General features: G+C 36.7%; 1 protein-coding gene across 1 annotated transcript in view; it reads left to right on the top strand.

Annotated features, from left to right (window-relative positions):
* OSTN (osteocrin) overlaps nt 1–15,735 on the top strand; it is a 59,814-nt gene that overhangs the window by 21,574 nt on the left and 22,505 nt on the right. The window contains exons 2-4 of the mRNA XM_044070919.1: nt 1,358–1,456; nt 9,250–9,467; nt 14,327–14,415. Coding sequence (XP_043926854.1) covers nt 1,358–1,456; nt 9,250–9,467; nt 14,327–14,411 — 402 coding nt within the window. The 3' untranslated portion in view covers nt 14,412–14,415. The remainder of the gene's footprint in view (nt 1–1,357; nt 1,457–9,249; nt 9,468–14,326; nt 14,416–15,735) is intronic.

Raw genomic sequence — 15,735 nt, 5'->3', positions numbered from 1 at the left:
GAGGACATGCAGGTGGTTGGTGTGACAGAGCAAGATGCAGAGGACAGGAAGAAATGGAAACAGATGATCCACTGTGGCGACCCCTAACGGGAACAGCTGAAAGAAGAGGATGATCATTTAGAGAGAGTTTGAGCCAAGAAATGATGCTGATTCTCTAGGCTGACATTATTCCAGAGTGTGATTCATGCATGATTCTCAACGGAGACCATGTATCGACTAATTCTTCTTCTTCTGTTAGACTTCATGACGGCAGTCCACCAGACTATGACAAACTACTGGATTAGTCCTCTGAGCTAGGCATGACTACTTCCTCATTTCATAGAGACTGCAAACTCTCCAGATATGGCAAAGTTATTAGAAAAAAAACATCAGTTACATGGAACAACCATGTTACATATCATGATAGCAATGGCTGAATCATAATAGCATCATATACATTTTATAATGTTTCTTCATGCTAAGAAATGCCATATGTATGCCATGTTATGTACCTTGTCATAGAATAGTGAATAATGTTCAGGTGCAATGCATAGTAGTAAGTAGCTGCAACATCTCATAAGTGTAAGTGCATGTGAGATATCCTGCATCTGTGTCTTGCCTTAGCACTTGTTGCCATCTTGTTAACTGGTATGGTTACCTACTTACCAACTCTTGCAGCTAATCATGCTGTTGATGCCTGGGAATGGAACCCAAAGCCTTCCAGCCTTTAGACAAAATACAAGACACCACAAATATTGACAACCCCATTACACTGTCATTGCATGGAAGTAACACACACACACACACACACACACACACACACACACACACACACACACACACACACACACACAATATAATGCACTAATGCATGTAAGCACACACTTTTTCACATGTGGGGAGGGTAGAATCTTATCTCATTCCTCCTGTGAGGGGCTGCAGCATCACACTATCTACATAATTATTTCTAATAATGAGGGAACCACTGCTGCTGAAAGAAGGGCATGATGAGTCTCAGTTTTATTTGTCTTTTGATTGACTAGTCTTAACAATGAACCCTGATCTTGATGGCCTAGGAACTGACCAGGAGGATTTACCCAGTATTACATTTCTCTTTTTGCCCACTGCTTCATATGGCTTGCTCAGTTAATGATCTGTAAGTTATCTATTATTCATGTATAATACAGTACCCTTATACTCAGAAGAGCATTTGCAGATATGCAAAATGTAAGTAACATGCTTAGATTATGCACATCTTGACCTATGATGTCCAAGTGCAAATACTGTCACACATGGTTTCCTTATTGTTTATGCATAATACAGTTTATCTGGCATTTAACTTGTAAATAGTTGTGTAAATTAACTGTTTGCTTTTCAGATGCTGGGGTGCCGCTTTGTGTGTGTACATTGTCTCCTCGGAGTCATTCTCATGCACTGCTTAAATGAAGCATCCTGCTTGGCAGTGGAATCACCAGAGGTAAGATAAGCCCACGTTTTGTTTGGTGAAAACCACATGTGCATGCATGTGTTGCAGATGGCATGAATATGAAATTGCTACGAATATGGACAGCAGTGTTTTTCTTTGCAAGCCTTGTATAGTTTTATTCAGCAGAACTATTAACTGGCATTTTAGAGCAACTTCGCATAATTTCCTTCGGATGTCTACTATAAAAGAATGCTTTATGTTTGAATCTGATTTTTTTTTTTTTTTGGTTTTAACTTTGGGCTAGCATTATTTTTCTTTGTTTAATTTTAGGGCAGTTTTAGTCTGTATAAACATTTTTTGTTGAAGATTTGAAAGCTCTAGATTATGGAAGAAATCAAAACTTTTAAGTCTTTTGGTGAACCCTAGAGTAGGCTAATTGCTTTGCAAATTGTTGGAGAGTAAGAACAATTATAGCTACATTGCCAAAGGGACCCATGGCAAGGTTTTTTTTAGACACCTGATAGAATTGACTGTTTTGTGTTAAAATCTGAGTTTTGGTTTGCGTTTGTATAGTAACAGTGTTCTATTTTTTTTTCTCATTTTTCTCATTTTGTTACAGTTTATTTTACTGAAAGACTAAAGACTTTTATTTGACATTTGGAGGTACTACATTTGTGCAAAAAGTGTAATTTATATTTATAACTTTGGGAGGATTTAGACAATTTACTGTTTTAGATAACTTACAAAGGAACAACAGTTCAAGATTTCTTCACGGTGCTGGTAGACAAGTCAATCATGTGAGTTCACTTTCTTTGTATTTTGGTGTACTTATTAATATTATCTCTCATTCTCTTTTTATTTAATTTTATTGAAGTGCTATTTAAACACTTAATGGACATTAGAGGCCATTTGGCATAATGGTTAAGTTCTTCGCCTCCCATGCACAAGATGCAAGGTCCAATCCTGACCTCGGGCCAGTGCCTGTTTGCAGTTTGCATGTTCTCCCAGTGGCATTCTTCCCACTTCTGGAAAACATGCTGAGTGTTTCCATCTCGTACTCACCAAAGAATGGAGCTGTGGGTAGCAGCACACATTCTACGTGGTACACTATAGGAGGAAGAGTTATACAGACCAACATCTTTGGACATATACTGTGGTGTGCAGTATATACAAGATAGGAGAACATGGATCACAGACTGCACACTGAGGCAGGGATAGCCACTCAACAGTGTACACATTGTGGGGCAACAGTCCATTAGACTTCTGTCTGGCAAATGGCTTGATAGTAGCCAACACATGGCTCAAAAAGAGAGACAGTCATAACATCAAATACAAGAGTAGTCAACATGCAATTCAGGTAGACTTCCTCCTAGTAAAGAAAGGGCACAGAGATAGAATCAGTAATTGCAAAGTCATCCCAAGTGAAACAGTCAGCCTACTGCATAAACCCTGGTTGCCATAATCAGATGTAAGCAGTGGTCAGAGAAGGCTCTAAGGTCAACAGAGATCAGGCTGAAGACCTGGAAGTTGACAGGAGAGAAAGTACAACATTTCAAGGAATTACGAAGTGTTGTAACACCTCTAGAAGAGGAGGAAATAGATGGAGATGAAGAAGAATGACAGCACTTCAAAACAGCATGTGCTACCATGTTCTGAAATAATTAACTATGTGAAGTTTGATGCAAAAGTTGAGCATGTACCCATCCAGTGCAGTGAGATTCCCTCTTACCTTTCTGCTGGCAAACATTACTGTGGCCAAGGTCTGTAGTCTGCAAAGGAAAAATTATTAATGTGTGGTATTAATAAATGTGCAAACTTCCAATCTATTAACAGCAACTATTTCTAACCTGGCACAAGTGTTTGTATTGCAGTAGTTATTTTATTATACATGCACACATTGCAACATTTACTAATAAGAACGAACGCATGTACAATTATTGTACAAAAACAAACCATTCAAGTCATTTTTTATATCAAGTCTAAAGACAATGATTTATGCTGTTCATGGGGATTTCAAAACTAAATCCATGCCTTGTAGTAATAACATGCAAAATGTGTCAGTTACACCTTTGTAATGAACTAGCCGGATTGCACAACTGTTCATCCTAGCACAGACTGTCTTGCATTTAATCCCATATAAATGTACTATAAAATTAAATTTCAAGTAGCCTGATGAGACATGCAGATGTTTATTTGCACTATTATAATACAGGTAGAAGACCAAAACCACATTTGGTCATGCATTAGTTTGCATTTTCTATATTTATGTTTATACCTCTGTATAGCTTATATGATATATTTAATGTCTCTCATTTTAGCCGCTACTTATAAACAATGTGCATCTTGGAGCAGGGATGGTTGGTCATAAAATCATTTACTAAAGCCTTCTGTAAAGCTCATACACAAAGAGGTCAGACATCATGCCTTACAGAATGGGTAACGTACATTGTACCTTGATTTGAAAATGCACTTTCTTAAGCAGGTTGTTAATTTACAAGTAACCCCCACTAAAATACAAGTATGCTGCTTCAAGAGAACATATTAAGCTGCCATGAAGCTCAGACAGATAAAAAATAAACAGCCATCATTTTTTAACACTCACTAAACAGTACTTTGCTATTTAACAAGTATACAATTTAAAAAATAAATAAATAGAAAAAATAAAATAAATATGTGTATGTGTGTATGTGCATGCATGCTTATATCATACAGCTCAACTGTCCAGATTTTCACTAAATGTCCATATTTTTGCCTCATATTTTTGGCCTGTTCCTCATAAAATGTGTGGTTTACTGACCAATCACAGAAGATTAAAGTCAGAAAATGCATGCTAATACAAAACCAGTTATTACAGCAACTTTCTATGATTATAAGAGCACTGCTTAAAATCTATCCCTGATTTGGGCCTTTTGTCACTCTATTATTTTTGCTTTGTCCAGTTTCTTGGGCCTATAGGCTGATGTGTGTGTGTGTGTGTGTGTGTGTGTGTGTGTGTGTGTGTGTGTGTGTGTGTGTGTGTGTGTGTGTGTGTGTGTGTGTGTGTGTGTGTGTGTGTGTGTGTGTGTGTGTGTGTGTGTGTGTGTGTGTGTGTGTGTGTGTGTGATGGAGAGATTGAGAAACAGAGGCAATGATAACTGCAACGGACACTCCATCAGCATGCATTTGTTAAACAATAAGAAAGATGAAACTCTAATATCTGGCATTATTGACTGACTTTAATCTTCATTGATTTAAAAGAAAATCAATCATTCCTTGAGGGACAGAGCAATACTATGTAACAAAATCAGGGACAGTAAAGGTGTATGTTAGGGGGAGTTGCATTCATTCATTTTCTCACAATTTATGCAACAAAGTGGCTGTAAATGCTGGGCATGTGTGTGTATGTGTGTGTTTCGATATGTATGTGCTTGAATCTGTCTGTGTTTCTGAATCTGTCTGTGTTTCTGAATGTGTGTGTGTGTGTGTGTGTGTGTGTGTGTGTGTGTGTGTGTGTGTGTGTGTGTGTGTGTGTGTGTGTGTGTGTGTGTGTGTGTGTGTGCTGTATATGCTTCTCTGTATGGGGTGTGTGTGTGTATGTTTCTCTGTAAAATGTGTGTGCATCTGTCTCGTTCTGAATGTGTGTGTGTGTGTGTGTGTGTGTGTGTGTGTGTGTGTGTGTGTGTGTGTGTGTGTGTGTGTGTGTGTGTGTGTGTGCATGTTTCTATGTAGGTGTGTAAGCCTCTCTGTACTTCTGAATGCATGTGTTTGTGGGGAGGGTTGTAGACATTAAATACTTACGTAATTAATACTTTGGATGTAAAATAATTCCTCTAACAACAACTGCATATGTTAGAGCAAGTTTTAAAACATTAGCCAGAGAAATTATTTTACATATAAAAATATAAAAAGTATACAGTAATTAAAAAAATACAGTTTAACAGATTGCCCATTCTCTAAGTGCAATATTGCCCTGCAGGGTGAGAGATTGAGTGAGACTGAGGAAATAACACACTTTCAGGGGTGTAGAGGCCTGACAACACCCCCTAGGTGAGTGTTAATTCCCAAAAAACATGCACATATTGATGGGCACTACCATTTGCTTATCCCATCATATAAGCAAATATCTCCAAACATAGAGTACAACTGTAAAAATGCAAATGATTCACCCAGGATCATATGCAATTTACAAATATCACTCCATCTGTGTATGACCTAATCCCAAAGTAGTTAACTTATATATCCTTAAACCACATCCATATACTTGTGGCACTGCTTGCTATATATTAATCGCCCTTTACCTGCTGATGTCCTGCTTAGCTTCCAGAACTGATCAACATGGCAGTACTAAATAAAGAACCAAAAAAAAAAAAAAACTTCTTTGCATGACAGAAAAACCTACCAGCAACAGAATCCTCCATCATTTAGACATCTGTTACCACTTCCGGGCACAATCCCTATCCCTAGTAGTGCTGCACAGGTACTCCCACAAAGGGGAGATCTCGCTGCAGAGAATCCCAAGTTAGCATACTATGCTAATGTTCACTGGTCCACAGACATCCCAGTAGAGGGCAAATATAAAAGCTTACTGTACCACAGTCAGAAACCTTAAATCACTGCATACAACATTATAGCAAACTAGTGTACATATTCTTTAAGACCAATACAAATAAGTCTGGGAATATTGTTATTGCCTTATTTAAAAATGAATTTCTTTGAATGAGTCTTCCTCATACATCCCAAAGATATGATTTAGGTGAATTGATGATCCCCCAATTTGTCCAGAGTGTGTGTGTGTTTGTATATGTGTGTGCATGTGCACGTGTGTGTGTGTGTGTGTGTGTGTGTGTGTGTGTGTGTGTGTGTGTGTGTGTGTGTGTGTGCGTGTGTGCGTGCGTGTGTGCGTGTGTGTGTGTGTGTGTGTGTGTGTGTGTGTGTGTGTGTGTGTGTGTGTGTGTGTGTGTGTGTGTGTGTGTGTGTGTGTGTGTGTGTGTGTGTGTGTGTGTCTCTGTCTGTCTGTCTCTGTGTGCACTCTCTTGTGTTTTGTTATTGACAAGAAACCCAGCCAGTGTTAGTTCTACACTTTATACCTATTTAACGTTGTAATGGACTCCAGCTCCCTTTCTAACAATGAATAGACTAATATGAATATAAGAAAATTAATAAATAAATGAATAAAATAAAAACATACAAGATTAGATAAAAAGTTTATGAAGTGTCAGATCTTGCCTCCTGTGCAAGCAAAAAATGATATGTGAGCAGCACAAACAAAAGTCTGGCTGTCTCAGCAAGAAAATCCTAAACAAACAAGAGTTTTCACTATGTAATACTTTAAGCCTCCTGTAATAGAGGCCCATGGGATATATTCCAATAACCCCTTAAGAACATCAAGTGTTTCAGCTAAACTGCTTCTGAATGTCTATGACTTTTTACTTTTTCATTTTTAAGTAAAAACGTCACACAAGCTTGGGTAGGTTTTCCTTGTAGTTTTTTACTAATTGGTTTGTCTGTGTAACCTTTTTACTTTTTAGTTTAGTTGTTAGTTTGGATATTTTGCAGACACCTGGTTATGGAGATTAGCTGGGTTTAAAGACCCAGTGTTTCTAGAGTATAGCCAAACAGTCCATTTATGGTGTGCTGATGAAGACATAAGAAGGCCAAAATGTGCAAGTCTACAGCTAGTGGAATTTGGCTTTGTTAGTCTGAATCTCTCCATAAAAACTTAAAAAGGAAAAAGTCATGGATATTCAGAAGCCATATAGCTGTAACAACTGATGTCTTTAAGGAGTCATTTGCATATATCCCAGGGGCACCTGTTATAGGAGGTTTGAAGTATCACACAGGGATAATTCTAGCTTGGTTAGGTTTTTGGTAGTGAACCAGTACTGCATTAATCCTTTCTATGCTTAGTCTTAATGCAAACAGGGATGTTAAACTGCTTTCTGAATTGTTACAAATCTCACATGTACTAGCCTGCATATTGACTATGACCAGAATGACAGCTAGATCATCCTGCATCCTGTACAGTTCCCCAAATTGGCAGCCTCCTCAGTTCGAAGTTGAGGAGGAAAAAAAGTATTTCTCAAAGTTAAAGTAACAAATAGCTTGCTAGTTAAATTAGCACATAATGAGTACCACATCCACTCTTTAGCAGTGAATGCAAGTACAGTACTGGCTTCCATTCATGCTTCCTTATGGATTCAAAAAATAATGCCACCACCGCAGAGCTGCACCATTGCCATGTGATTCTGTCCCCTGATTTCTTCAGCAAGGGGCAGCCACCTCTTTTGCCCTGCCCTAGCTCTATCTAACTGATAAATTAAGTGTAAGTTCTAATTAACTGCTAAAGGGTTTCAGTGATTTTAAAAGTTCCTGTTTAATATGTGAGGCAAGCTGTTTTCTTTTAGACATTTACTTTGCATGCTGAGTTTGCTTAAAAGTTACCTCAGTAATCAAATGCTTAGATTTACTAAATCAGTCCTGTGTTATGCTCTCAGTAGCATTATTGAAACTTAGGTCTGACGGGTTCCTTCTGGGTCTTTCTGCTGTTATCCTTCTTCAATAACATCTACTTTATAATAGTCCAAGGTATGGGTATGAAATTATTTTTACAGTACATTTTATTGAAAATTTCAGTAGTCAGTTATGAAGTGAAGGATCACTTTTGGTCAAATAATTAACTTCTCAATTTTCATGTAAGAATGGCTCTTGATTGTTGGAATGATTGCCCTTTTATGGTGGTTTTCTAACCATGGCGTTAGTATATATAAGTAAGGAGTGTGGGGGGGGGTAGAGACAAAGCCCTCTTTTTGATTATTTTTATGTGCACACACGTGTGTTTGCGTGTGCATATATGTGTTGGTGTGTGTGTGTGTGTGTGGGTGCGTGTGTGTGTGTGGGTGTTTAAAATCACATCTGCAAGGGTGCTTTTTTCTCATATTGGCAATTGTGCCTGTATAGTATATGCATTCAATCGTTGCACAGTTAATGTTTTTAGGCTGAATATGTGACAGTCAACTGTTGTACTGGTCAATGTTTCCAGACATAATCACAGTTATTTATTGTAAGCAGTGTACCTGACTTTCACGCATTTGTACATCTTTCATTGTTATACAAACTCCCTATGGTGTACCACACTGTACTTAACTGCTCATTGTATACATTGCCTTACCGTGCTGATGGTGAGCACTACAATATGTTTGGCAACTGCACAGTTACACGTTTCACTATTTCTGCTATTCAGTGTAATTCCATGTCGATCACTGGCATTCACCACTTTGCCAGCATGAAGATTTTTAATGCCTTGAATTCCAATTTAAAATTAATATGCTGGTCTATTATTAGCAAATAGAAGGTAAGATTTTTATGAACCTTATAACTCCTTAAGCATGGAAACATATTGCTGGTCCTTATTTACTTATTTAATATGAAGTTTATCTCAGTATAAGCCATTTACACTGCAGTCCTAGGGAGGAAAGCTCCTTGTGTGTTCATATTACCAACATGACATGACAAGTGAATTGGTTGTATGTGTGTGCGTGCATGCGTGCGTGCGTGTGTGTGTGTGTGTGTGTGTGTGTGTGTGTGTGTGTGTGTGTGTGTGTGTGTGTGTGTGTGTGTGTGTGTGTGTGTGTGTGTGTGTGTGTGTGTGTGTGTGTGTGTGTGTGTGTGTGTGTGTGTGTTTTCTGCTATAGGCTGACATTCCATCTAGGACTTGCTCCATACCATATGACTTTTACATACCAGGATAAGCATCAGAACATAAATAAATTAGTTGCAGATATAAGCATTTATTTATTACTTATTTATTTCTATATGGCTTTAAAGAATATACTTTAAGTGTCAGCTTGCAATATCTTTTTTCACAGTCATTTGACTCATACATGGCTACTGATACCATGTCTCAGATGATGACACCAAATGAAAAATCAGTCATTGACTACAGAGACAAATTACTTCTGCTGGATGAACTTGCATCTCTGGAAAATGATGCAATTGAGATGAAGAGGAAAAGGAGCTTTAATGGGTTTGGAACTCCTATCGATAAGATTTCGGCCAAGTCTCTAGATAACAAGAACAAACAGAGGTGAGGATTTTCATTTTGTATGTAAGTAGTTACTATACTTCTTAAATTTAATGATCACCAATTTATATTTACCTCTTGCTCACATATGGTCTTTAACTGTTGGTTTTCAGAGTAAGTCCCTTCCTGCGAGTAAATTATTACAATAAGTAAATCTTATGCATGAAAACAACAGCAATAACTTTAAAATTTTCACATATATTAAATTGCCAAGTTTAATGCTAACTACTGTTGCTTCCACTTCTTTTTTTCATGGGGATGTTACCTTATTTTATATCGTTGTGCTGTCTGCCTAAGGATGTAGACATGGCTGAAATGGAATCTCAGACAGACACAATTATCCAGTTAAAAATAAAAATAAATATATAAAAGTAGTAGTAAATATATTGCTTATAGACACTCTTGGTTTGTTCACTTGTCATTCTGGACAACATTACAACAGGCTAATTTGCATATCTGTTTATTCATGATTTTACTAATCAGGATATTCATGTAAGGGCCATGTTACAGAGATAAGGCATTAGTAGTATGACACTAGACAGCAGACATGGCAGCAGAACCAGGATTCGTTAATTCACTCTGATTTGAAAATTAAATTAATAAAATACACAGATTACCATTACTCAATATGACACCATCCCACTTCTTACAAAAACTGGAACAGTCATGAGTCTTTTTCTGAAACTTGACTCTAGTTCATGTAATTCTTCGGTACTTTTCTGTTAATGGGACAACAAAAACAAGTTACTTTTCCGTTAATGGGGCAACTATTTTTTGGGCTGTAGTTTTAATGTTGTGTTCGTTGTTCGAGTGCTATTCATTGTGTGAGATGTCGGTACTGCTTACCCCATGGTAAAGTTACCAAAAACTCACGTTACAGGACATTTTCTGTACAGCGCAGTAACGGCTTTTTATTTTGACAAGCACTATAAATGCCATGAAACCGATGCTACTATGGGGCCGAGGCTCTCAAATTGTTTTATGACTGCAAGTTTATATTTCATGTGTGGTTTACTTTAAAATAATTGATTTTACGACTATATGTTTATATTTCAGATTCAGTTTCCTTTAATAGATTTTATTTTACAAACAAGGCACAAAAAAGAGGGGTAAAATCAAGTTATGCACACACACATATGAAGAGAAAGTCTAACTATTGTTAGAATCATGGCAATATGAATGAAAAACATTCTCTGTCTCTATTTTATTTCAGTACAGTATGCATGCCTCTCATCTGTCCTGATTTCTACTCAAAATTCAGCTCTGTCCCTCTTAATCCTACATAGAATCCGTGCCTTTTGGAGAAAATATGTTGATTTACACTTAATAAATTACAGCAGGTAGGAGTTAATAGACCCAATTAACTTCAAACAACTTACATGAATTCACATTTGTCTAATTCTGTCAATGTCTCTAGTTAGTACTACTTTTAAAAGTGTCCGTTATTATTTCTGGGTTGGTTACTGACTGGTTGTGAGCTATTCACATTCTAGTAATGAAGTTATCAGCTACAATGTGTTATGGATCAATGCGGATGGCAGGAAGTTGGTTTACCAGCTAATATTATGAGTATCACCTGTGTTCAGAACTACAGACCTACAACGGGGGAGTAATCAGTACTTCAGTGTGAAAAATGCCGAACTGTTAGTGGTGAGTAAGTACTGACATCTCACACAATAAATGACACTCCCACAATTAAGAGAACATTAAAAGCACGGCCAAACAACCTGTTGCCCCATTAATGGAAAAGTACCAATTCTTCTAGTAATCTTCCACTGTCTTGTGTTGAGCTTTAATCTTTACACTATAAAAGAAGAGTAACATTTTAAGACCTGTATTTTCATTTTGTAAAATATACTCATGAAATATTTTTGATTTGTACATGTCTTAATACTATTCTCTGTTTGCTGCACATAAATGCCTTAGAAGAATTTGGATTCAGTTCTGTTATTGCTTCTTGTAAATTCTTTTATGTCTAAAGTAATTTCCTGCTTTGCAACTGTCTCTGCGTGTGACCATTCTAGAATGATCGGCATCCTTTTTTCCCCAACATAAGAGGTTGAATACCACTTGCATTTCTATCATTAGCTACACTAAGAAAGAGACATGATCACTATGCTGCAAAAATGTTAACAGGTTTCATTTCTGTATTATCTCGTGTGTTTTTCATATAAATATAGTATATGTTTGATACAGAAATAAACAACTTTATAGATCTGTACTCATTGCAACCAGCTGTAAGTGATAGACTGAGGGCTATAGTCTCACCACTTGAGCCATATAACACCAAACAATATGAGAGGGGCCACTGACAATAAGAAAACATAATGATAAATATGCCTTGCTGCCTTGAGTACAGTGAGTACCTGCCACTCACAAATAAGCAATCTTCAGCACATCATATTTATAATAACTGGCACCCCAAGATTTTATTCAGCTTAGACTGAGCTCACTACTACTGAAATATAGCCAACAATAATTGAAATGTGTCTAGATTAGTTTGTAAACATATGCTTACAGTATTTTCCAGAAGGGGTTAATGATATCTCTATTGTGCCGACATACCCATTCTTACCTTTATGGTAGCTCTGTCAACAGCTTGATCACTCTGGCACACCAAGGACAAAATTGGTATTGACCCTTTAAAATACAGAAACCATTCAATATCTGTAGGATAACAAGAGCTTGAGCAATAACACTTCAAAAGGTAGAGGCACACAGTTTATACTGACAGGCAGCACACATATATTTATGCTAATAAATAAATCATCATCCATAACTATTTAAAACTGAATAGTAAAATATTTTAATTGCAATAAATATAATTAGGCAATGCATTTTTTAAAATTATATAAGCAAACAGCTGTGCGTTTACACAAAGAAATATCAAATAAATGGATTTGAAGAGATAAACGTTTTAAAGAAGAATTCTAACTAACAACGTATGATGTCCTTTAACTACCTCTTACATAAAAGTCCAAACAACAGATGCATAGTTTATCCCAGCTTTTGTTCAGATTTGGGAATGCAATTTTCTTCTGCTCAGTCCACATGCATGGTAATAACTAGGTTTCTAACAGTTTTTCTTTCTCCCTTTCTCCTTCTCTCACTCTCTCATACTTAAACAAGTTCTAAACAGTATTTCTTGCCTTCAGTTTTAAAGTATAAGATTTTCAGTCTTAGCAGTCACATATCCCTATGTGGGAAGTCCAACTAAGGAACTGCATTATTTGACCTGGAATAACATTGCAAGGAATATTAAACTTTATGCACTGCAAATGTGTTTACATTTGATGAGCCAGTTTCCTTCTTCAAGAGCTCTGCTGCATTTTCATTGAAAATAGTTGAATATTCTATACTGTTTGAATTTTTCATGCTGAAAGATTTACTGTCAGCAACAACCCCAGTTCTATTTATGGAAAAAAAGTTCAACTTGATTCCATTTAATACAGCTTTCTGTGTGTTTTACTGAAATACATATTGTAAACATCACTCATTCTGTCACATTTCTGCTATAAAAATTACATTTGCTTTAGAATAATACCACTTCTGTACAGACAAGTTTTTTTCTTAAAACTTAAAAGAAACACACTGACAAATATATTTTTGTGGTTATCATTTATACATGCTTTCTAACAGTCTTATCAGAATTTTAACTGACTTTCTTAGAATATGTGCTTAACTAGAGTAATTCTTCCTTGGAGGATGTCTGGTCAGTTTTAATCAGTATAGGAACAGAAGGTTTATATGCAAAATTAATGCTCAGAGTAAAATTTACTTTCGCCCTGTTATATTATTCCCTTGATATTAGTTTCAGTCATTCTTATAATGTCGCAAACAGCACTGCAAAAAGAATTAAAAATCTGTGCATACAACCCAGTTTTCTGCATTATAGTAGTTTTTGTTTGATAAAACAGATATGACAAATAAGCAGGCACTTGATCCATTTGAATTTGTTTTTGGATGTTTAAATTCAATGGCCCGAAGTGCAAACTGATACAGTTGGGAAACAATCATCCAGGAAAGTGCATACCATGTGTAGTAAGGTACATTCAGTGCAGCAAGCTTTAGGAAATTTCAAAGTGTCATGCAAAGTGAATGTCTTTCTTTAAATGTTACAATGTCATCAAAATAAAAACACTGAAAAATGGAGTTCCTCAATGGCACATTATAAAACAGCATGCAAAATCATCCTCTTAGTTTTATAAATAAATATTCTTATGGTAAAATGTATGGGCTTTCCCATAATACCCCATGCTATTTGGTATGAAATATATGTTAGTCAATAAATAGTGTGGACTGCTGTATTTCATGGCCAGCTGGCATATGTGTTTTGCAATGCTACATTAAGTAGCATGTCAGGTAAGACAACTTATTGCAGAAGTTGACACTGCAAATAGAATATTTTATTTAACTCCTTAATGAACCTTTGCTGAGACTAAAGCACTGTCTCTACAATGATAGTGATGGATCACATAACATGTATTCATAGACGACTTCATGAGTAACACTTTGAGTATTTAAGAGCATGTGGATGTTGATACATTTGCTTCAGAAAGAGTAAAGCCTATCAGTTGCCCTAGGCATCTCAGTGAGGCAAAAGCCGAGTGCTACCTCTTCAGATGTTATGTGGCATTTTAACAAAATACCACTTGTTACTTCCAAACTTTATATAGCTCATAAACAAGCAGTTGCTCGCCATTACCAGCAGAGACAATATTCTCTCCCTCATCACACATAAAGTTAATAACTTCTTCCACTTCATATTTTCTTTTTCCTCTTTCCCTGTGATGTCATATTGTGTGTTATAACTCCAATACAAAACAGCATTATTTGACAATGGTAAATACCTTTTCTTCTAGAAAAGTAGTAGATCTTCCCAAGAGACGTTTTGGAGTACCACTAGATCGGATTGGTGCAAACCGTTTGTCTAACTCCAGAGGTTGAAAAGGTAAGACAATTTATTCTGAAATATATTTTTTTAAATATTTGATTAAACTTTTGAACTGTTTTACAGTTAAAATTCATGACTGGACAGTAGCAAGTAATATCAATACCTTATAGCTCACGCATTAAGTTATGCGATCTATTGCCACTCTTCTCGTCTATCAGTTTGATTTATTATAGCTCTTTATTTCTCTCTATTTACTGTAATGTTTTATTTACTAACTGTGTGTTTGCCCCATTGTTGCAATATAGTTGCTGCTGTTTTGGCTCAGATCATGGTGCAATATAGTCCATGTGCCTACCTGGTTAACAAACACTAAATAAATAAATTAGTATAATTTCTGCATCAACATAAAATAATTTATATTACTGGTGTTTTTTGGACCGCTATGCTAGAGTTCCACAGCTGAGAAAGCTACGAGGTAGTCAAAACCAAGAAATTATGCAAAACTTTTTACAGCAGTAAGATTAGTAATGACAGACTATCCCAGGGATTCACTAACGTGTTTACACTTTGCACTATGCCTACACATTTTGCCAGTGTTAGCATGATAAGCATCTTACCTTACTGAATATGCAAGCCGCTAAGTAGATCTACACATTTAGCAGCACCTGTTCATGGACACAACAACTGTTCTCAACCACAAAAAGGTGCATGGAGGCTTGAGCATACAATTTAAACAACAGGTTGTTCATACACACAAACCCAGTAAGTGAGCACATGTGGATGGCACAATACAAGACAAGGGTAACTTGAATAAAATAATTAAGAGGCAGGTGAAGCTAAACAAGGAAAGTGTACTTAGATATTTTATTTATTTGTTAACCAGGAAAGTCCAACTTGGAATGGCCAATTTTCAGCAGAAGCCTAGGGAGAAACACTCCAAACGAATGTCTTTGTAATGTGAGGGGAAACCAGAGCACCCAGAGGAAACCCACATGAATGCAGGGAGAACATGCAGACACTGCACAGAAGGGACCCAGCCGAGAATTGAACTGGAGAATCTTTTGCTGTAAGGTGACAACACTACCCCTGCACCACTGTGCCGTATAATGTAATGATATAATTAGATTAGTGCACTAACATCAGTAATTAAATATATTTTCATATATACAAGTAACAGAGGAGTAGCTGGCTCATCCAGTGCCAAGAACCATTCCCTGATCTGGTGATCCTTAACAAAATTGATGAGCAAAAAAAAAAAAAAAAAAAGAAAAGTTCTGCGATCTGGTGCCTGGCTGGTACTTCTGAAATGCATGAGCCAATCAGCTGACAAATCCTGCCTCTGCATTCCACCCCCAACCCCTTCACAGGACAGAAGCA

The sequence above is a fragment of the Protopterus annectens genome, chromosome 4.part1 (genome assembly GCF_019279795.1).
Source record: "Protopterus annectens isolate FY-2018-M chromosome 4.part1, PAN1.0, whole genome shotgun sequence".
Classification (NCBI taxonomy): domain Eukaryota; kingdom Metazoa; phylum Chordata; order Ceratodontiformes; family Protopteridae; genus Protopterus; species Protopterus annectens.
Note: the sequence above shows the minus strand (reverse complement) of the source record. Positions and strands in the feature narration are given on the sequence as shown.